The sequence below is a fragment of the Larimichthys crocea genome, chromosome XIII, assembly GCF_000972845.2.
Source record: "Larimichthys crocea isolate SSNF chromosome XIII, L_crocea_2.0, whole genome shotgun sequence".
Classification (NCBI taxonomy): Eukaryota; Metazoa; Chordata; class Actinopteri; family Sciaenidae; genus Larimichthys; species Larimichthys crocea.
In genome coordinates, this window is record NC_040023.1 from 12,649,180 (window position 1) to 12,670,211 (window position 21,032).

General features: G+C 44.8%; 2 protein-coding genes across 3 annotated transcripts in view; both read left to right on the top strand.

The window, feature by feature from the left end:
- The window catches only part of carmil1 (capping protein regulator and myosin 1 linker 1), a 27,850-nt gene extending 11,877 nt beyond the window's left edge, over positions 1-15,973 (top strand). Inside the window, exons 4-38 of one of the 2 annotated variants that reach the window (XM_027287072.1) lie at positions 4,020-4,079; positions 4,288-4,409; positions 4,918-5,015; positions 5,144-5,214; positions 5,576-5,649; positions 5,740-5,815; positions 6,139-6,227; positions 6,317-6,411; positions 6,510-6,596; positions 6,684-6,787; positions 6,874-6,951; positions 7,053-7,129; positions 7,259-7,363; positions 7,467-7,536; positions 7,624-7,705; positions 7,799-7,898; positions 8,036-8,090; positions 8,177-8,349; positions 8,438-8,506; positions 8,581-8,674; positions 8,764-8,862; positions 8,990-9,118; positions 9,217-9,339; positions 9,426-9,601; positions 9,860-9,947; positions 10,033-10,200; positions 10,289-10,355; positions 10,435-10,700; positions 10,811-10,929; positions 11,138-11,633; positions 12,191-12,233; positions 12,428-12,619; positions 12,709-12,849; positions 13,753-13,908; positions 14,100-15,973. In XM_027287072.1, coding sequence (XP_027142873.1) covers positions 4,020-4,079; positions 4,288-4,409; positions 4,918-5,015; positions 5,144-5,214; positions 5,576-5,649; positions 5,740-5,815; positions 6,139-6,227; positions 6,317-6,411; positions 6,510-6,596; positions 6,684-6,787; positions 6,874-6,951; positions 7,053-7,129; positions 7,259-7,363; positions 7,467-7,536; positions 7,624-7,705; positions 7,799-7,898; positions 8,036-8,090; positions 8,177-8,349; positions 8,438-8,506; positions 8,581-8,674; positions 8,764-8,862; positions 8,990-9,118; positions 9,217-9,339; positions 9,426-9,601; positions 9,860-9,947; positions 10,033-10,200; positions 10,289-10,355; positions 10,435-10,700; positions 10,811-10,929; positions 11,138-11,633; positions 12,191-12,233; positions 12,428-12,619; positions 12,709-12,849; positions 13,753-13,908; positions 14,100-14,224 — 4,167 coding nt within the window. In that variant the 3' untranslated portion in view covers positions 14,225-15,973. Of the gene's footprint in view, positions 1-4,019; positions 4,080-4,284; positions 4,410-4,913; positions 5,016-5,143; positions 5,215-5,575; positions 5,650-5,739; positions 5,816-6,138; positions 6,228-6,316; positions 6,412-6,509; positions 6,597-6,683; positions 6,788-6,873; positions 6,952-7,052; positions 7,130-7,258; positions 7,364-7,466; positions 7,537-7,623; positions 7,706-7,798; positions 7,899-8,035; positions 8,091-8,176; positions 8,350-8,437; positions 8,507-8,580; positions 8,675-8,763; positions 8,863-8,989; positions 9,119-9,216; positions 9,340-9,425; positions 9,602-9,859; positions 9,948-10,032; positions 10,201-10,288; positions 10,356-10,434; positions 10,701-10,810; positions 10,930-11,137; positions 11,634-12,190; positions 12,234-12,427; positions 12,620-12,708; positions 12,850-13,752; positions 13,909-14,099 lie in introns of those variants that run through there. The other variant, XM_027287073.1, reaches the window with a different exon arrangement.
- A 108-nt stretch (positions 15,974-16,081) lies between these two features.
- LOC104935363 (secretagogin) lies at positions 16,082-20,134 on the top strand. The gene is made up of 11 exons (XM_019259366.2): positions 16,082-16,278; positions 16,957-17,027; positions 17,344-17,439; positions 17,531-17,620; positions 18,128-18,184; positions 18,389-18,466; positions 18,551-18,606; positions 18,751-18,796; positions 19,135-19,194; positions 19,342-19,410; positions 19,591-20,134. Exons 1-11 carry the CDS (start codon positions 16,209-16,211, stop codon positions 19,714-19,716), a joined length of 819 nt encoding a protein of 272 aa, XP_019114911.1. The 5' UTR covers positions 16,082-16,208; the 3' UTR covers positions 19,717-20,134.
- Positions 20,135-21,032: the final 898 nt, after the last annotated feature.

Below are 21,032 nucleotides of genomic sequence, written 5' to 3' on the forward strand. Positions count from 1 at the left end.
ACTAATCTAAGAGCAAGATCAAGACCAGCCTGACACTACAAACAGGTCTAATACCTTTGTGAAACCGGCCCCAGAATGATGCCACCTCTGTACTTCAATATGTTGCTATCCGGCTTGTTGGGCATGAATAGGGATGAGAATCAAGAACCGAGAGAAAAACATTCTGGAAATAAATTGTCAAGAGAGTCTTTATATGAATACTGACCCTTAAAACTTACAATTAAAAAACTTCATTTTAATTAAAGGTGAACCTACTTCCAATCAGCTCAGATTATGAATCACGAGCTGCTTTTCATGTTTAGCCTGAAGTCTGAACTGAGGCTGAACTTTCTAGTTTTAAGCTTCATGAACCTGCTTTCTAAATTATGGCTCATCAGAGGCGTGTGTTATTAAAAGAGAAGTGAACCCATGTTCAACAGTTCTAAATTTACTGACGCTCTTCCCTTTTTCTCAGGGTCTATTTTAATGGCTCTCTGGTAACCCTCCAGTTCTCTTTCTTTTTTTTGGCTTCTTACTAATGAGTGTGTGAATCAGACCAGACAACATATAAATAAACGGGATGTGTGATGCCGAGTTGGTTTGTTCATACTGAAACTAACTCTGGATGCTGGACGGTCTGGCTAGGACAGGGCGTGTGATTTAGAAACCACATCCTGACCTCCTCCCCCTCTTCAGGAGATAATATCCTCTCATACAAGTGTTGTGTAATAACAGTTATTTTAATTTTCTGCAAAGGTACAGCCGCCTTTTGCTGTGCGGAATAACTGACTTACAGACCGTCAGCCCGAGATTTACGACTGTGTGGACAAACACGTGAACACAAATGCAATGTGGCATCAACAGAACCGAGTCTGCTGTCTGCATCCGTGTTGAAGTTTCAGTTCAAACTACAGAAAGACAATTCAAGATACTCGACAAGTGTTTCTTGATCGAGTGAATCTCTGTCATGGTGCATCAGGAGTGATGGGGTCATCACTTTTATCTTTGAATTGCATGTAGCATCACAAATAGCCAAATATTTAGCTTGTCTGAACATTTATGAGTTATGCATTGATGTAGTCATCAGAAAAGTAAACAGACTGTTCTTTCTGCACGGGGAAATCAAAAGTACGAAGCATATTCACACATGTAGAAGCATATTTGGAACATGAACCAAGAAAATGACCAAATCTGGGTGAGTAAACAAAGTCTGGACGGAGAAACGCTCCCGTGGGATCTGACGGACCAAAACGGCATCGCAGCCACGGCTCAGTGGGGTTTCAGGGTTAGTTTACCTCCTGTTTGGGCAAAACATGTAGCGTGTAGACTAAAGTACATATGCATATTTTCCAGGGATCCCAAATATAAAACCTGGTTGGCTGTTGGACGTAACAAACTTCTTTATTTCTGCTCAGATATCAAATATAGTCTGAAATGGAAAATGTGTGGGAACCCTGACTTCTAAAACAACTCTAAACCAATCTGTAACCGTCTGTGAGTAAAGTCTCAAATCAAACACAGCGACTCTCGTACATGAAGCTTCGATAATAAAATCTGCTGAGCTGCCTCCACCAGCTGACCCCTGATCTGTTGTTCCAGACCGGGCCAGTGGTTTTTCTAACTGTGTGTGTGTGTGTGAGGGAGAAACAGAGGGTGGTTTGTTCGTCGGTGTCCCGGCAGAGGGAGAAAAAAAGACAATGGAGGAATTTAACAGCTGGCAGGGAAAGCAGGGAGGGGGCGCTCTGCCGCCCGGTGCCCTCTCTTCCTCTGTCACTGCGACTTCAGTTTGCTTCAGCTCTACAGGAGGACACGCTGGATAAAAGTCTGCTTTTCTTTGTCGAGTCTTTTATATCTCTTCTTTCACTTCTTTGTCCCGCTCCTTACATTTTATCTCACAATCTTTCCTCTCTTGTTCCGTCTTTCACTTTCTTTTTAATAACTCCCTCTCTCTGCCGTCTCCCCCTCCTCCCTCCCTCGTCTTTGTTTTTCTCCCTCTTTCCTGCCTTTCACTTGCTCTCTTGGCAGCGAGTTAAGAATCCACTTTTATTTTTACCGTCTCGCCGGATTCAAGGGAAATGTGTGCGAGGTTGTGACTCTGCTTCCAGACATTTGTTCTGCAGATTATTTGTAGCTTGTGTTTTTCACATTCCTATTGTCTCTGTGATTTCTTTCCTGTCCATGAAGTTTGTTCGGCTTCTTTTCAATAAATATCAGATCACAACCTTTGTGATTTCTCATTAGTCTCTTGAGAATATGTCATTAAAGCTTTTAAAGTGTTTCCACATGAAGGTCATTGTGACACAGTCAGCTGTCTTGTCTTAAGCTGCAAAGCTCCAAAACAAGTTGGAGCTTGACAGGAGTCGACCTGAACGGCAGCAGGCATGTGGTGAGGTCGAAACAAGACTGTAACTTTAGAAAGTTTCATTTTCCAGCAATGGAAAGCAATTTCATTTAAAAAATGTTTTGCCATCTTGAAGTGAGCATATTTGGTGGAGCGTGAGGAGCTGGTGGGTGGCATCCTGCGAGTCGGCCTGACGGGAAGGAAAAAACATTCCCAAACATTCTCATACTCCAGCCGAACAGAAACTAAAATCTGTTCATGGATCGTACACATTCATATTTGATCAGCACCGCTCAGTTTGAAGAGTCCAGACAGACTCACCTGCTTTATCAGGTCATTTACAGAGTGAACATCATGCTGTGTGGAAGAAGACTTGGAACTAGAGACTGAGACCAGAACCTCGTGAGGAAACTGTTTCCTGAGGTCATAAATCAACCGAGTCCTCAGCTCTCTTCTCCATAAGACTCCATACAATCAGACCTTATTGTTGCAGCCAGTGGATCTGCCCCCTGCTGGACATCTAAGACATTCTGACAGACCTGGAAACCAAAACCATGAGCATTAATGTGCTGCTCAGACAGCCTCCACTCTTCTTGAACCTGGCTGATCCCATCCAGCCACAGGAACATTAGCGAGGTGTGTGGTGATCCGGTCTGCCTCGGGGGTCGGTGTTCCAGTTCATCTCAAAGGGTGTTGGATGGGGTCGAGGTCAGAGCTCTGTGCAGACGAGTCAACTTCTTCCACACCAAACTGGGAAAACCCATTTTTAATGAAGCTGTCTGTGTGCACGGGGGAACAGGAAAGGAACAAACACACAAAGTGTTGACACAGAAGGAAACACGCCGCTATCTCAAACATCAAGCGGTAACATTTCCCTTCATTGGAACTAAAACAGGCCCGAGCCATGACAGCACGCCACACACAGCAGTTCTTCATCCAGTCCCTCACTGATTCCTGATCAGGTTTCTGTTTGAGAACAAAGCAGGTGGCAGGTTTTTATTTCTAAGACTCAGGGACTGAGTCAGGAACACTCACCTTCGTGTTTCTCGGTTCGGAAGTTCTGGAATTCAAGCCCATGTCGTGTAGGAAAGCAAACGTGTTACAGACACTGCAGATAGCACTGTTCACCTTTCTACATGAAACACTTTGGACGCCGTGACTCCTGTTCAGCTGCGTAGACGAGCGTGTTTGACGTCACGATCACTGTTTATGTGTTTATGACGATTTACACACATTTACATTGAGTCATTCAGCTGACGCTGTTATCCAGAGCAACTTACAAGGAGCAGTTTGGGGTTCAGTGTGTTGCCCAAGGACACTTTGACAGCTGGGATCGAAGCATCCATTTTCATGGGACATTAACACACCTGAGAGTTTTGTTACCGGAAATCTCTCTGCACCTGATTAATAGAACATTTGAATGTGATTTTACATACACTGTCTGCTGAGTGTTTCCTGGGAAACGTCTCCCAGTTCTCAGGCAAATGAACCAGTTTAGCTTTCCTTCCTTTGGGACGCATAACCCATTTATGATTTGTTGAAGCGAACAATACAAAAAGCCGACGGGCTGCTTGTGTGTCTTCCCAAACCTCAACATGTTTTCCTCATAACGCGTCAATAAACACGATGTCCAAACACGAGATTAGCTGGATAGATTTAGTGCTGCATTTCATAATCTGTCTCCTCTTGTTTGTTTTAGGTCGAACACTCCTTCAACTACTTGGATATCCAGGGAATCAGCAGCAACAAGCCCACTCAGGTAAACACACAAACACACCTGACCACACCTGGACTACAGCCTGAAGGTTACACAGTCACAGGTAACAACAACACGCCTGTGTTTCAGAGAGGATAAGGAGAGACGCTGGAGATTTATTGGCTTCATTTGACAGATTACTTACAAATCATAATGTGTGTGTGTGTGTGTGTGTGTGTGTGTGTGTGTGTGTGTGTGTCGCCCCCTGCAGTTGGTGTTGGAGTGTGAGCGCGGTCCATGGAACCTCCGGCTGGGCTCGGTGGAGGAAGTGGACGAGGTGATCGCTCACATCGGCAGATGTCTGCACCGGATCTGTCCCGCCAGCTCACCTGTGTAGGTACCACTCAAGAGACCCGGATCAGGAGCTCTAACAGGGTTAAACAGAAGAGTAGTTTGATTGAAAATACAACCAGACTTCATTAAAGGGGCGGCTCACTAATCAGTTGAGTGGCGGTTCGATCCCCGGCTCCTCCAGTCTGCATGTCCTCCAGCCTGTAGGTGTGTGAATGGTTAGCTCCTAAAACTGATGCATGGCAGCCGGTCCATGCCTTGAAAGGTTAGTTTGTGATATTGTGAGTTTGGGTTTAACCTGGCTGCAGATCGAGGTAGTTATAGACTCTTGTAATTCCTGTATTCTTCCAGGGAAAATTATGGTTTTTGTCAAAGACGTCTGGATTTGAGTTTCCTGCTCAAACGTAGACTGACGTTGAGCTTTCTCCGTACTGAGCGTCCTGTCTGCTTTTCCTTTGCACACATGAAGTGCATGGATACCCATGTGAGAAGTGAATGTTCCTCTGTTATCTGCTTCATCCCTCTTTGTCTCCCTCTCTCCGTAAGGAAGGAAGGTGATGAGGAAGTTGAGTCTGAAGCCTCCAGAGAGGACGGCGGCTCTGCAGGCCGTCTGGGACGAACAGGGCCCGGTGGATCTGGGACCCTGCGGTAAGAATCAGCCTTAAAGACCAGAAAAATATCTCCAGACAAATGTTTAAAGTGTTAAAAGTGTTTAAAGTGTTAAAAGTGTTAAAAGTGTTTAAAGTGTTTAAAGTTGTCGTCTTGACTCGTTGCAGGCGGCTTTTCTCATCAGTACTTCTGTGTGTGTGATCACCTGGGTCTGCCGTACAGAGAGGAGGTCCAATGGGTCGGTGCTGTTTTCTTTATGTACTTTATCTTCAGCTCTGCTGACTCACCGTCAGCTGACTTCTTCTTTGTCTCCTCATTCATGTTTGGTAATCTTCCGCTTCATGTTGCTTTTATAGCATGAGCGTGTGACACATTTTCTTCATTTCATCCTCTGCTTCTTCTTTTTCTCTCTTTATATTCTGTCGTTCTTCATCCTCGTCCTGCAGCTTCCTCTCTCTCTTCTGTTCACGCTGCAGCTCTTTGTGTTTCCATTGTCTTTGTCTTTGCTTTTCCGCCGCTGTTGAGTTGAGCTTTGTGTTGTACCTGAACACTCCATCATCATGTTGTCATCATCGTGTTGTCGTCTTCACCTCCACCAGGATGTGGACACCATCTATCTCACCCAGGACACCAGAGAGCTCAACCTGCAGGACTTCATCCACCTGGAGAACAGGTACGTGCACAGCTGGAGTTCATCTTCATCATCATCATCATCATTTAACAATGATTCATCATGTCTGCCTTTGTTTGTTTTGCTCTGCAGGGATCTGGTGGCGATCATCGCAGCTCTGGAGCACAACCAGTGGTTCACGAAACTGTCCACCAAAGACTGCAAACTGGTAACGTTCATACAAACACTCCGAGCTGCGTTTCGTGGGTCAGCTTGTTGTTTAACAGATATTATCTTTGCGGGTCGGGGCTTCACATCGGCTCTGGTAACGGGTCAGGTCACCATACCTGCATCTTCTCTAAAATATCGCTTTAGTCCAGCCTCGTCTCCTTGGTCATAGTTTTTAATATGTAGCTTGTCTTTGTCATGGAAAGAAATGAATTGAGTTTGATGCATAAACAGAACTCGACTATACATGTGCTGTGGATGAAGCTAATTCTGCCTCATCTCTCAGATCCAGTGAGTTTAAAGGTCTGTGTGTGTTTCTGCCAGTCGACAGACGTGTGTGACCAGATCCTCAGAGTGGTGGCTCGGTCCAGCCGGCTGGAAGAACTGGTGCTGGACAACGCTGCGCTGAAAAGGTCAGAGGTCATGGTCGTGTTTTGTCGCGTCCATAAACTCGCTCGCTGACTCTGACGTCTTGCTTCTGCTCTTTCTTTTTCTTCTTCAGTGATTTTGCTCAGAAACTGGCCGGCGCTCTGTCACACAACCCCGCCTCCACGCTACACACACTCAACCTGAGCAACAACTCACTGGAGGACAAAGGTAAAACACACAAACACACAAACACATGTGCAGTTAGTCATGCGCCCTCTGGTGGCCGTGCTGGAGCCCGTGTGGATGTTCTGTGTGGTTTTCTGCAGGTGTTTCTGCTCTGAGTGCTCAACTCGCCAAACTGCCCATGGGACTGAAGCACCTGAACCTCTCCAGGACCTCCATGTCTCCGAAAGGTGAACACACACACAGGAAAGACAGATGTGATGACACTTGGCGACTCACCTGATTTCTTTAACCGGCTGTGTGTCTCTTGTCTGCAGGTGTGAACAGCCTCTGTCAGGCTCTCTGTGCCAACCCGGCCGTCGCCTCGGCGCTCACACACCTCGACCTGTCGGGAAACTCGCTCAGAGGCGACGACCTGCAGGTCAGCAGCTTCTGTCACGTCCAATGTGCAGGTGTAGTTTTTGAAGAGTTCACAGCAGCGACATGTTTGTGTTCTTATCTGCTCAGAACCTGCACAACTTCCTGAGTCACCCGAACTGTCTGGAGACTTTGGACCTGTCCAACAGTGACTGCGCTCTGGAGCAGGTGAAACACACACACACACACACACACACACACACACACACACACACACACATTACATCCATCACAATGGAGCTTTTCTGATGTTCAGTTTTGTGTTGTAGGTGTGTGTGTCTCTGCTCAGAGGATGTCTGAAGCATCTTTCCGTCCTCAACATGTCAAAGACGGTCTTCTCTCACAGGTCAGATATCGTCCTAACAGCTTCTCCATCGTTCATCGCTGTTTGTTCTGTTTGTTCTGTTTGTTCTGTTTGTTCTGTTTGTTCTGTCTGCACAGCTGCGTTGATCTGAACATGTTTCTCCTCACACAGGAAGTGTAAAGAAATCCCGTCGTCCTTCAAGCAGTTCTTCAGCAGCGCTCAGGCTCTGAGCTCGGTCAGTCTGTCGGGAACCAGACTGCCAGTGGAGGCTCTGAAGTAAGAAAATATCCATGGAAACTTTCAAAAATATCAGATATGAAGCTTCGGCTGCGTTCTGAAAGCTGACGGTCTGATGAGTCAGTGGCTTTTCTCTCTGCAGAGCTTTGTTGTTGGGACTCGGCTGCAACCCGAAACTCAGTGACGTGTCTCTGGATCTGAGCTGCTGTGAGGTACCACCTCAGTTTAAACTCATGTTTTAACTCTTCATTGAGCAGTATTTATATTTTAAAGCATTTCCAACCCTCTTCTGCTCTCAGCTGCGGTCAGGAGGCTCTCAGATCCTGGAGGGCTGCGTCGCTGAGATTCCCAACATCTCCAGTTTGGATATTTCTGACAACGGTGAGGACTTCTTTACAGATTTAGAACATTTATGATGGACTGACTTTGAGTTGTAGCCTCTTCATGTTTTCTGTGCTGCTTTGCTCCGCTCAGGTCTGGACATAGATCTGACCACCCTGCTGGTCTGGCTGGCCAAGAACCGCTCCATCCGACACCTTTCACTGGGCAAAAACTTCAACAACATCAAGTCCAAGTGGGTGAATCCTAATGATGCAATTATTTGGTGCAATGCACTTTTCAGCTTGATGTATTTATCCGAGTAAATGAAGATGGCAGAAATATCCAAGAGGCTCAGAGGTTTGTCATTTTAATTGTCTATTCTTTCTCCAGGAATGTGGCTCAGGTCCTGGACAACCTGGTTCACATGATCCAGGAAGAGGATTCAGTGAGTGAAGCTTGTCTGTGTCTTTGTGTTTCAATCAATCATCAGACACTTATTACAATTAAAATGATCCACTTTCCCTCCTGCAGCCGCTGATCTCGCTGTCATTGGCCGATTCCAAGCTGAAGGCCGACCTCTCCATCGTCCTCAACGCTCTGGGCAGCAACACTTCTCTGACCAAACTGGACATCAGCGGTAACGCCATGGGAGACATGGGCGCTAAGATGCTGGCCAAAGCGCTGCAGATCAACACCAAACTCAGGTGATCATCGAGCGCTAAAGTTCCGTTTGGGACCTGTTCCAGCCGTCAGGTGACTTTAAGATCAGACGAGTTGTCTTTGTCTCTGCAGGACGATAGTGTGGGACAGAAACAACGTCAGCCCTCAGGGTCTGCAGGACGTCGCTGCTGCTTTGGAGAAGTAAGTTTGAAGCAGTCTGTCAAAGTAGAGAAGCTGTTGCTGCACGCTCATTCACCGTTTTCTCTCCCCAACAGGAACTACACCATCCGGTTCATGCCTGTTCCCATCATGGATGCTGCTCAGGCGCTGAAGGCGAGCCCGGAGAAGACGGAAGACGCCTTACTAAAGGTTTCTTTTCCAGTTTATTAAAACCTGACGTCACGTTTCTTGAGATTTTGAGACTTGAAACGTGAGTTTGTTGCTGTTTGATGATGCAGATGGAGCAGTACCTGCTGAGGAACCACGAGACACGTAGATACCTCCAGGAGCAGGCGTACAGGCTGCAGCAGGGGATAGTCACCACCACCACGCAACAGGCAGGCGCACACACACACACACACACACACACACACACACACACACACACACACACACACACACACACACACTCAGGCTTTGAATTAACATTAACATTGACTGACCTCTGACCTCTCTGTGATGCAGATGATGGACATGATGTGCGTGAAGGTGCAGGACCACCTGAACTCTCTGAAGTTCACAGAGACCAACTTGGTCCAGGAGGACATGAAGGTGGCAGAGAACCTCATGAAAGACGCCAGGAACTCCAAGACGGTGAGAAGACACGAAGAGGACACTGTCTCCTTCAAACAACTGTCATCACTTTCTTCACTGAGATATAAAACATTTGCTTTCTTTATTCTGTCCTCCAGCTGCTCCCCAACCTGTACCACCTGAAGAGTGGAGGCTCCAAAGGACCATGTGTCGGAGCCATTCAGGACAAACTGGAGTCGATGGCTGGAGAAGTGGCCAGAGTGATGGACGAGCAGCTGCAGGTATTGTTCTCGCCTCGACACAACAACCGTGTCATCAAACTGGAGTGAAATGTATTCATCGTATCGACTAACTCGTCCTCCCGCAGACCATGCTGGTGTCCATGGTGGACGCCGCTGAGGGTCTGTGTCCTCATGTGATGAAGAGGAGCAGCCTTCGCCAGGAGCTGCTGAAGGCCGGAGCCGGCAGGATGAGCGTCCCTCGCAGCTTCATCACCACCACGCTGCTGGAGCAGTCCGGGGTCGACATCATCAACAAGATCAGGTCTGTTAGCTTAACTCTTCATCTGGTCTTTGGTTACTGAGCTGTGAGGTCCATGACTGGTGAGGAGAACATGTCCAGTATTTATTAAACTATAATCAGCTTAACTCTTCATCTGGTCTGGTCTGGCCTGAAAGGAACTGGTCCTGATCTGAGGGGTGGTTTGGTTCTGATTGGCGGTGGATCTGCTTGGATAGTCAACCAAGCGCCTTTGAACAAGAATTTAAAAAACTGTTGTGATTTTCTGTTTTGTTGGATCAGTGAAGTGAAGCTGAGCATGGCATCGTTTCTGTCGGATCGCATCGTGGATGAAATCCTGGAGTCTCTGTCCAGATCGCAGCACACTCTGGTTAGTGTCTGTCCGTCCGTCTTTCTATCTTTTTGTCAGTTTTTCTGTGAATCCATCCCTCCTTCCTCCCTCCATCTGTCTCCAGGCCGACCATCTGATCAGGAAGCCTCAGCCTCTGCTGCGTCAGGAGCCCCACCTGGAGACAGAGGTTCTGGATGAGGTGGTCCTGCAGCCAGAGAACAACAACCAGGCCCGGAAACAAAGCCGTGACGGGGATCAGAAACGTGGACTGGAAGATATGGACACATGCATGGTTAGAAAAACTCTTCACACCACACGTCTCTTTTGTCTCTTAGATCTCCTCCTCCTGCTAGAGATAAAAATGTTTCTTTAATCTTTAGATGACTCCTAAATCCAAGAGGAAGAGCATTCTGGTCCGGATGCTGCGGCCCGTCTCTGTGGCGTTTGGTGAGCTGTTGCTTCACACTGTACTGCCCTTCAGAGACTTTATGTCATGGTTTGTTTGTTAACGTTCTCTTCCAAACAGAGATGGAGTTTGACCTGGACAAGGCTCTGGAGGAGGTTCCGATCCATGTTGAGGACCCCCCTCTGCCTCCTCCTCCTCCTCCTGCTGCTGCTTCACCGTCATTGGACAGAATGTCTGTCTATGGTGACCTCCCTCCTCCTCCTACTCCACTGGATGCAAAGTCCGTCTGTTTGGGCGAGCTGCTGCCTGTGGAGCACGTGACGCTGGAGCATCGCACCAAATTCCGCCCAAAACCCAAGAAGAGGACGAAACCCAGCCGACCGTCTGTAGGTCACAGTTTACTCAGCAAAACCGTGACTTTGCTGACCACAGTTAACCTCGGCATAGCTAATAGAAAATGTGATTGAGTCTTGCTGTCTCTGCCTCTGTCTTCCAGCGGGAGACCACCAGCAGCAGCTCGCCGCCACAAGAGGCCGAGCAGAGCAGCACCATGGGAAAGCTGGACGAGGGCCTCGAGGACTTCTTCTCCAAGAAAGTCATTAAACTCAGCTTCAAGTGAGAGTCATGCTTCAAACTGAAACTGATGTGCACGCAGCAGCACCCACCATTCATGCCATTTGTGTCAAAGACAAATATGTCAAATAGAACTTTCAGAAATCAGTAGTGTGTCATCAGCGTAAAAAAGTATCGACGTTCTCACCATGGGAAAAACTTTGAGATTTAGTCTGAATAAATTCTGTTGTTTTCTAATTCTGTTCTTCAGACTTCCCTCTGTGAAAGCTTCGTCTTCCAGCGTGCAGGAAACATCTGACAAGAAACGTGAATCCAGGAAGAGCGGTTTCTTTAATCTCATCAAATCCAGGACGTCCCGTTCAGAGAAAAGCCATGGAGCTGCCTCCATCACTCCACCCAACCCCGCCTCCTCTACCGCTGCTCCACCCTCTTCTTCTGTTAGCCCAGTGAGTGAGGAACCTATGCCCACACCCCCCACTCCGCCTGCGAAAAACCCAGTCGCTGTGGCGGAGCCCCATCAGGAGCTCCACAGGGCTCAATCATCGGACCACGTGGAGTCTGAGATGGAGACCTCTCCACCTGCTGCCGAACCTGCTGAGGAGGAGAAGGAGGAGGAGAAAGAGGAGGAGGAGAGTGTGGAGAAGAAGGAGAACCCCCATATCCTCCGCCATATCGGAGTTCCTGTGATGGGAATGGACCTGCTGGCTGAGATGAAGGCCAGGCAGGAGAGAATGGCTGTAAAGAAGGTGGGTGGAGTCCAGTATTTATGATAGCATTTCATTGGCTATTGAAGTGTCAGTTCCCATGGTAACAGCTAAAAAAAGCTCCGACACATTCAGATCAACCTTTATGTCATACAGCAAAACAACAGTGAAACAGCTTTAATGTGATTGAATGGTGAAGATTTGTTTACTTTAACTTAACTTTCTTGTTCCTTGCGCTGATTTGATTTACATAAAACTACAGGCGTCAAATGAAAACCTCAGGACGACACTGAAACTTAAACAAGTGTCAAACAATAAAACCTTAGAATGTAAAGTAGAATAATAACTGTATAAAAGTTTGAATCCCATTACAATGTTGTCGTGTTTTAGGAGTTAAAGAACCCGGGTCTAATTTATTTCAGCCTTTTTAAAATAGTTAATAGACAAACAAGAAGAGTCCTGCAGTTTCTTTTTCCGACTGTAAGTAGATAAATAAAAGTGAGGATCAGTTATTAGTTTGTACTCTAAAATATAAAAGTACGTGCCGATGATGACTGTGAACTCATAACTTAGAATAAAATCTGTGTTTCTGTTTTCAGTCGGAGTCACAGTCCATGCTGGACAAGGTGGACGGAGACAAAGGTGAGTTTCTTTAATATCACGTCACCTGTTGTTTTCTTGCTCGTTTCATTTGATGCATCTTAAACTGACTCCAGCAGTCTTGATGCATGTGAAGTTTCCTCAGTAATTAAACTTCAGTCGTGTAATTAGTGAGTCAGCAGTAGCTCTTCTGAAAGAAGACGTGATGATGGAGTCTGTCTTCGTTTTCCTGTCAGACGTTCATCCCGTCGTCCCAGCAGACGCTGATGAATCCAAACCAGAGCCAGCTCCCAGGTCAAAACCACCCAGCGTCACCCCTAAACCGCCCCCACCCCAGGCCATGAAACCCCCTCGCACCTCTGGGCCCCTCAGTCCAACCAGTCCAACCAGTCCAACCAGTCCTGGGCCGAGCAGCACCTACACCCTCGGTAGGCAGTGATTGGGAGAAAGGAAAGAGACGATTAGACTGTTTATACGAGTGAGGATGGATTCATTGTTTCACTGATCTCTGTTTCAGACGAGCCGGCTGAGGCTCCAGCAGGAAGCCCGTCTCCCAAAGGACCACTTCCTGCTCCTCGCCTGAAGAGGGCGCCGTCAGAGCAGGAGAGAGAGAGCACGAGCAGCAACCCTGCAGAGTCCCCTCTGTCTCCGCAGGACGGTCGGTATCCCTGCGTGACTCAGACATTCAGACCTGATCCTGTTTATTCTGGCTGCAGCGATTAACATAATCTTAATTGATGAAGGAACCCAGAATATAAAAACTCCAGGACTGTTTAAGGGAGTCTGGTGCTGCCATGTCTCTGTGATGTTCAGAGGTAGATAACGCATTAAAAATACCTCAGATCACTGATCATCCGACGCACACATCACATTTTAATACCAGAGTCTACGAGAGAGTCCACGAGCACCGAGCAGCCTGGACTTGTGGGATATCTCGCCCTCATATGTTCTTTCTCAATGATGAAGGTTGCATGACTCAGCGGGCTGGAAATATAACAGTCAATTTAACAGGTGACAACTTGTTTAATGAATGCTTTCAGGGCCATATTTGACGCCTCCACACACACAGCACATCTGAAGCAAAGGTCCTAGCCTGTACTTGACACGTCCAAGTGTCAGTGTGTGTGTGTGATTTTGTAGTTTAACACTCGACTTGTGTAATTAACGCTCGCAGGAACTCTGTGTTTTTCCTTAAAGCGGCGTTTCTTCTGTGTAATCACAAAGGCCAGTTGTCTTCTGCGATTGCGAAAAGAGACGAGAAGAAAAGCTTCGTGTGTTGGGAATGTCCTCCGTCATCCCCAACAGAAAAATACAGATTTATTGGAAGAAACTGGTCAAAATCAGCATGTAGGAAGGTTTGTGACTGGAAAAGTCAGCGGATGGAGTCATTCAACTTATTTCAATCTTATTTTCTTTCTGTGTTTTATTTTGTAAACCTGAGTCAGTCTGAACATCTTCTCAGCACCATTTTTTACATTAAAAGCTTCCTGTAATATTCAGGTTTAATATAAAAGTTTGGAGTAATATAACTTTAAGTTGTTTTCTTCTTCTTTGGCTGCAGTTGAGTTTCCTGCTGACGGCGATGCGTTCGAGGCACCGGGGGCAGCGGTTGAACCCGGCGTCGGTGGCAGACAGTGGTCGTCTCTGAAGAGTTCGACCGGTCCTCCTGATGCGAGGGAAGAGGACCGAGAGCGAACCAAGTCCCTCCCTGCATACGGTTAGATAGATTTATGTTTTATGTAATGTCACTTTTAAGTTTCTTATCTCCACTTTTAAAGAGTGAAGCATCGACGGGATCCGTTGCCTGGACGATGGTGTACATTAAACTCTATAACAGTGCTTTACTTTCTGTTAGTTCACGAGTCTCGCTTCAGTCCAACGAATTTCTTCATCTGTATTTTTCTTCAGTGAGTCCTCCATCTTTGGCAGACGCTGATCTCAGTCCAGCTGAGGAGGAGAGTTCGTCTCCGGCTGCCGAGCTCAAGTCTGACAACAAATCAGACGACGAGTCCGACGACACTCCTTCAGTCTGAAACCAACGAGATGTTTCCAGCTCGACTGTCACACAAACAAACTTCAGTCACACCAACAGTCAAAAGCAGAGACAGTTTTTTTTTTTTACCACATCCTGGTGAGGGGAGCGGAGGGGACACGTGTCTCGCTGTTATCAGTGTAACCGCCTGACCCGGGATCAGATGGACGCCAAAACAGCTCCATTACGTCTCTGTAAACAGCTCTAATAGGACCATAAAGAGCAGAGCAGATGGGCTTTATCTGGAGACAGTCTGCAGTTGCTTAGATAACCAGGTCCAGCTGTAAAGAGCTCCGTTAGACCAGCGCACTGAGGAGAACGGGTCGGACTGTCTAAGTGGCTCCAGACTGACGCAGTTTGCTTTGACTGTGTTTCTGTTCAAACTGCCCACAGGTTCTTTAATTAGCAGCGTTCGCTAAAGAGAAATCCTGCAACTTCCTAGAAACCAACGAGAGTTCACGCTCTCAGCTGCTAGAGTCCAAATGTAACGATGCTGAACTGCATCGACTGTACGTAAAACACAGATATTATTATTCTGAGTTTCACAGGTTAAGGATAATGTTGTTGATATTGTTAGTCAGGGTTTCACAGGGTTTATGTGTAACGTTCTTCTGAGGGTTTTCTGCAGCTTTCAGCTCCATCTCATGGTCTTCATCCGCAGACATTTGCTCAGTTATCAAACACATGCATACATGCAGTATTTCTCCAAACAAAGCCAGCTGCGATGTGGCGGTGAAGTGACGACAACTGACCAATCTGTGGATGAAGAGTGTGACATGCGGTGGAAAGCTCTGGAAAAAAAAAGCCAGTAAGTGAAGATTATTTAGTCCAAATCAAAACTGAACTTTCACTTCAACACATTTCAGTTTCAGTTTCACAGACATTTCTTACACTGTAAAAAAATATATTTTATCTTATATATTTTGTTTCTCTGATTTTCTGACATTTTGTTGAGTGTCTGTACAGATCCTGTTCTCGCCTTTTATTTGTTTTAATCAAATCAGTTTTTAAGGACATTAATAGAAATATAACTCAGTAAAATTGAGATTTTTGACAGTGTAGATTCTGAGTCTGCTGAGTTAAAGCTGCGTTCATGTCACGATTAACAGTTTCTGACTTTAAATTACAGTTCGTGTCAACATCTAAATCCACGGAACGACTTGAAAAGTCATTTTCTGAAGGTCCGATATGTCGAGTCGGAGCCTTTAGTGCAAAAATACGTCGACTCAAAGTGAACGGACGGAGGTAGAGTTGATGAGTTACATTAAAAATTCTTTATTAGACAAAAAAGAGGTGAAATTCTATCTGTTAAAAATAATAAACTAGTTTCCTTTCGTCCCCTGAGAGACGATCAGTCATCGATGTTTCATATTTAACTCAGCTGCTGTGTCCTCACCATCACGCCTTCTAACACACTGATGTCATGTTAAGCATGTACTGCTGCACTTACTGATGTATCAATGTGAATATGTAAATATGTACTAACACTCCTGTGAGTTTATAAAAGACATGGGCTTCAGTCAGATATTGTACTCTGAGCAGAAATAAATCTGATTCATTATGAATGAAACGTTCCATTTCTGATACACGGTGATGGTTTTTCATTTTTATTGGGAAATATTTTTGGCATTTCTTTTTTTTTTAAATAAATAAACAGTTAATGTGTTTTATTGTTTTTATGAAATGTGACATGAAGCTGTCAGATATTTCTGTATTCGTATGTTTATACCAATAAATACTGTTTACTGTTCAGACTCTCTCTGCCTCCCTCCTCCCTCCCTCCCTCCTTCATTAAACACCGTTGCGTCTCTCTTTAGTCTCATTTCCCTGCGTTCAGCAGGCTTCTGCGGTGGAACTCAGATTTCATTTCAGTGGATAACACATCGTCTCTCCCTCTCTCTGAGACGTCTCCGGAAGCTTTTTCTTTGTTGTTTTCTTCTGGTCTTGTTGTCGCCGGCTCGACCCCGGACTGGTCCCTCAGCACCATGGACAGTGCCTTGGACCGCCTGGACGCTGCAGCCTTTTTACAGATCTGGCAACATTTCGACGTCGATGGTAAGAAGAAGAGTTTTAATGACTGTGATGTTTGTCAGTTTATTCAGCAGCACCCAGAAATGTTTCACAAATACAAACCTTGTAATGAACAATGACACATGAAGGGGAAAATATTTGTCTTAATAGTAAGATAAATATATGCAGGACTGTCCAGGATGCAGCATTACACAGTACATGAGAGCTGAAACTTAAACGTGTCATTAACAAACAATTTCTCTCTGCAAAGTCAAAGATCTAAGAAAATATGTACATCCAATAAAAGAGACTTAATATACATACATTCATGAATTTTAATTTTAAGGAGGAATGTCTGCTGTATGAGACAATTTAATGGTTGAAAAATTGATTTATTTCTTCTCAGTCTGCTCTTATTTCTCTTATTCATGCAGAACGTTCTGCACATTTGTAAAATAAAAAGAAACATACTCTTTAATCATATCATTAATCATGAATGAATTAACAATTCACAATAACCAGTGTTGAAAAGTTCATTTACTCAAGTACTTGCAGTAACATTTTGCAGGTATTTGCACTACATTAATTAAAAACAGATTTATATCTCATCGATCGATCATGAGGCATTGTTAATGAGACAGATGATGAGACTGAACTGACCCTCAGAGGGAAATTCAGAGCATGCTGAGCAGTGACTGACTCCCGTGATGCTGATGTTTTCAGATAACGGATACATCGATGGGAAGCAGCTGGACGCCTTCTTTCAACGCATGCTGGGAAAATCTGGGATGAAGGTAAAAAGATCAAACTGGAGGCACATTGGTAAATATTTGAAGTTCATCGTCTTCATGAAGCCGCCACTGTAACTTTTCAGTTTCAAGTTTTTACCTGATTCTTTCGATTATTCTCATCGTACAAGCTTCTGATTATAGAAAAATGAGTCTGTATGTTCAGTGTCCTCAATGTATTCTTTAATGTTACCACCAGGGGGCACCAGAACGTGTCTACATGTACACATAGTAGCTTTAAAAAGAGTTTAGTGTGTACCATTTATGTACATTGGAATACACCGTGACTTGAAGTGACAGATGAAGTGCACATCATTTTCAGAGGGAGGAGATAACTGAGGACAAAATCAGAAGACTGAGAGAAAGATTCATGTCTGCTTATGACGCTGCAGCTGACGGACGTCTGCAGATAGAAGAGGTACGTTCACCTTCTCCTCTACACATCTTTGAGTTAGCAATGATTTGGATGCATCATGTAGGACAGAGATGGTAAATATTCTTTTTTCCAGCTGGCCACCTTGATGCTGCCGGAGGACGAGAACTTCCTGCTTCTGTTTCGCAGAGAGACACCGCTGGACAACAGCGTGGAGTTCATGAGGGTGAGGGTCAAAGGTCAACAAGTAAAGCAGAGGTGAATGAAGGACGGTGGACGTTCAGGAAAGATGAAAACACAATAAAGTTGAGTCGAGTTCATTTGGTTGCTCAAGCTTAAAAAACCGTCTGAGATTCTCTGAGAGACATTCTTCTTCTTCTACTGTAAAACTTACGATCTAATAGTATTGAACACTTCTACTTCTGACAGTTTGGAGCAGTCCGTCTTCTTGCACGGCCTTCAGAACAAACGTTATAAGAGACCAGAAACGTATAAAAATCCTTTATGGGTACAGCTTCTACAGGGACATTTTGTGTTGATTCTGGCGGCCTCTGTGTTTCCACCATTTCAAGAGGAATCTGACCCAAACTGACCCGACAGGCTCTACAGAACCATACAGAAGTATCCAAGCTTGTCAGCAATCGTCTTGTTTGTTTATGACGGTCATATAGAGGCATTAAACTGCTGACTGTTTCATGACTTCTTTCTTTGTTTGTGTGCCTTGCTTGTGTAGATCTGGAGAAACTATGACACAGACAGCAGCGGCTACATCTCAGCGATTGAGCTCAAGGTGAATGCTGATGCTCCTGGTCCTCAGGCCAGTCAATGATTGGATCACAGCAGTGATCTGAAACTTTGGATTTGTTGTTTTACAGCCATAACTGGCAGAGCTCTTATGGTCCATTTTACTTCATTTTGTTATGTTTAAATATGCAAATGAGGCATTATCTAATAACTTCTGGTGAAATGGGTCTCCCTGTTTTTGTCCCATCAGGGTTTCCTTCAGGATCTCTTCCTTCAACACAGGAAGTCCATCACCCCTGACAAACTGGAGGAGTACACTGACACCATGGTAACAGAGAGCCGAGGGTAACGCTGTTCAGATATCAGCACCGCTGACGTCGGTTAACTCCATTCTGACTTGTTTCATCCGCAGATGAAGATGTTTGACAAAAATAAGGACGGCAGGCTGGACTTAAATGACCTGGCCAGGTATTGTTGATCTGTGTCATGTGACCAAAAGGAGGATGGATGGATGGATGGATGGATGGATGGACAAATGGATGCATGGATGGATGGATAAATAATCCGTACTATCCCTTTTAAGATGAGAATAATTCTGTCTTGTCGTCTCAGAATCTTGGCCCTGAAAGAAAACTTCTTGCTGAAGTTTAAGATGGACGTAAGTCTGAAGAGTTTATTGAGATGTTTTTAATTTTATATTCAGAATTTTAAAAATACTATAACAGCAGACATTCTTTTCAGGTCCAGTGTGTAAGACTCATAAGGGTCTATTGGCAGGAAATACATTTAATATTTGATAGTGTATAATCACCAGAGAATAACAATCTTTGTGTATCTTTGTGTGAGTTTTTTTTCTACATGCTTGGAAGAAGAGGTTGAGGCGTGGGAGAGTTTTCACTCGGTTGCAATCTGCAGCTTTTTCACTAGGTGTCCCTAAATCCTACACCCTGGACCTTTAATGTTTTGTGTTCATATTTTTCATTGTTTTGGTGTCAGGCCTGCAGCCAAGAGGACAGGAAGAGAGACTTTGAGAAGATATTTGCTCACTATGATGTTGTAAGTTTGATTTTAGTCTTTATTTGATATGATCATAAACCTCATAGAGCTCAGATTCAGATTAACAGGAGAAGAAAGGAGGAAAAGCATTGATCTTTCACCTCTATTGTTAATTACTGAAGGTTGTGTGTGTGTGTGTGTGTGTAGAGTAAGACAGGTGCGTTGGAGGGCCCTGAAGTGGATGGATTTGTCAAGGACATGATGGAGCTGGTGAAGGTAAAAACATTTTTTCTCATATTGCAGTTGCAAACTTAACTGGATGCACTGAGCTCTCATAATGACGCATAATAAACTACAGCCAGGAGATGACACCTACAGAGTTCAAGTTGTGTCTCATTTGTCCCTGTCCTGAGACGTTTGGAGTCATTGACCTCTGACCTCTTCCCTCTCCTCCAGCCCAGCATCAGTGGCACAGACCTGGACAAGTTCAGGAAAGCCCTGATGGGTCACTGTGACATCAACGGAGACGGAAAGATCCAGAAGAACGAGCTGGCTCTCTGCCTCGGCCTCAAACTCAGCTAACAGACCCTCGCAGCGTTCATACATGTGGCTTCTTTCCTCCATCGCTCTTCCTCATCCTCCCCATTTGAACTTCTCCTTTAAGTGTGCATCTTTTACTCTTTCCTCCTGCCTGGCTCATTTCTGGAAGTATGTCTCCTCTCTTGCTGGCTCCCACTGATGTATCTACCTATTTTATGCTCATTAATAAAGCACAGTACATTTCCATAATTTTATATTTTTCTGTATTAAATTCTTAGCAGAGGTGGAAATAATTACTGAATGTGGATTTATGGTGATATGATATAAACCTAATCTATTAAATCCATTTGGTGTTTGCAAGACTGAATGGCATGCTGCTTCTTTGTAATGTGGTAATACACGAAACAGTGTTTGCATGATTTTATTGTGAAATGACAGTTAATAAAATGTATTTAATCTCTGTCAGCTGTGTCTTTCTTCTCTGACACGATAAATAAATTCAACGCAAACAACAAACAGTACCAGCAGACCAACTATTGCGTTGTATTTCCATATATCTATAAACTGTATGAGGATGTTCATGAGACCTGAACCACCTGACACTGTAGAGAAGTAAACCCTGAATGTCAGTGGCAAAGATTGACTTCTTAATCACTTTGGATCTGCAGTTCATCATCTAAAGACTGATTATTTGATTGACTCTATAATCTGCTACCTCCACCATTAAACAAACTATGCAGAACCAATAGCACTATCCTTTCCTTGTGTTTTAAAGTAAGCAGTGGACAGAGTAGAAAGTTCCAGAGCACCTCACAGCATCAGCGACATCTCGCCATCCTCCTCCAAACCCTAGTGGACAACAAAACATGGAGAGCAGCCACCAAAGTTTGCAAATTTAACATAAGGCCAAATTAGAGAGCAAAAAAGTGTCCATCCATCCAATCTTATTGAAGAAATAGTAATCCACATGGAAAGGGTTCAATTTTTATTTTAAATTCATTGTGAACCACAAACAAAACCAAAACTAATCATAAATTTTATGTTCCAAAATGTTTGAGTAAACAGTGGCAGCATAAACTCTCCATATGGCTACATACCCTAAGAGATACCACAAGAAGATAGTAGATCTACAAACTCAACAGTTTTTAGGTGACATAAGTGAAATGTAGCCCGTTAGCTAAAGTGCAAACACCTGCCCAGGTGTCCAACACTGATACCTCCAACCTGATCCCAATCACTTCATCAGTGTGAGACACGATTGAGCACCTCAGGCTTAAAAAGGAGCACTGAGGCAGGAGTAGTCAGGGAGCTGACACTAGTTTCTGAATTTGTTGTTTGTCTATGAGTAGCACAAGTTG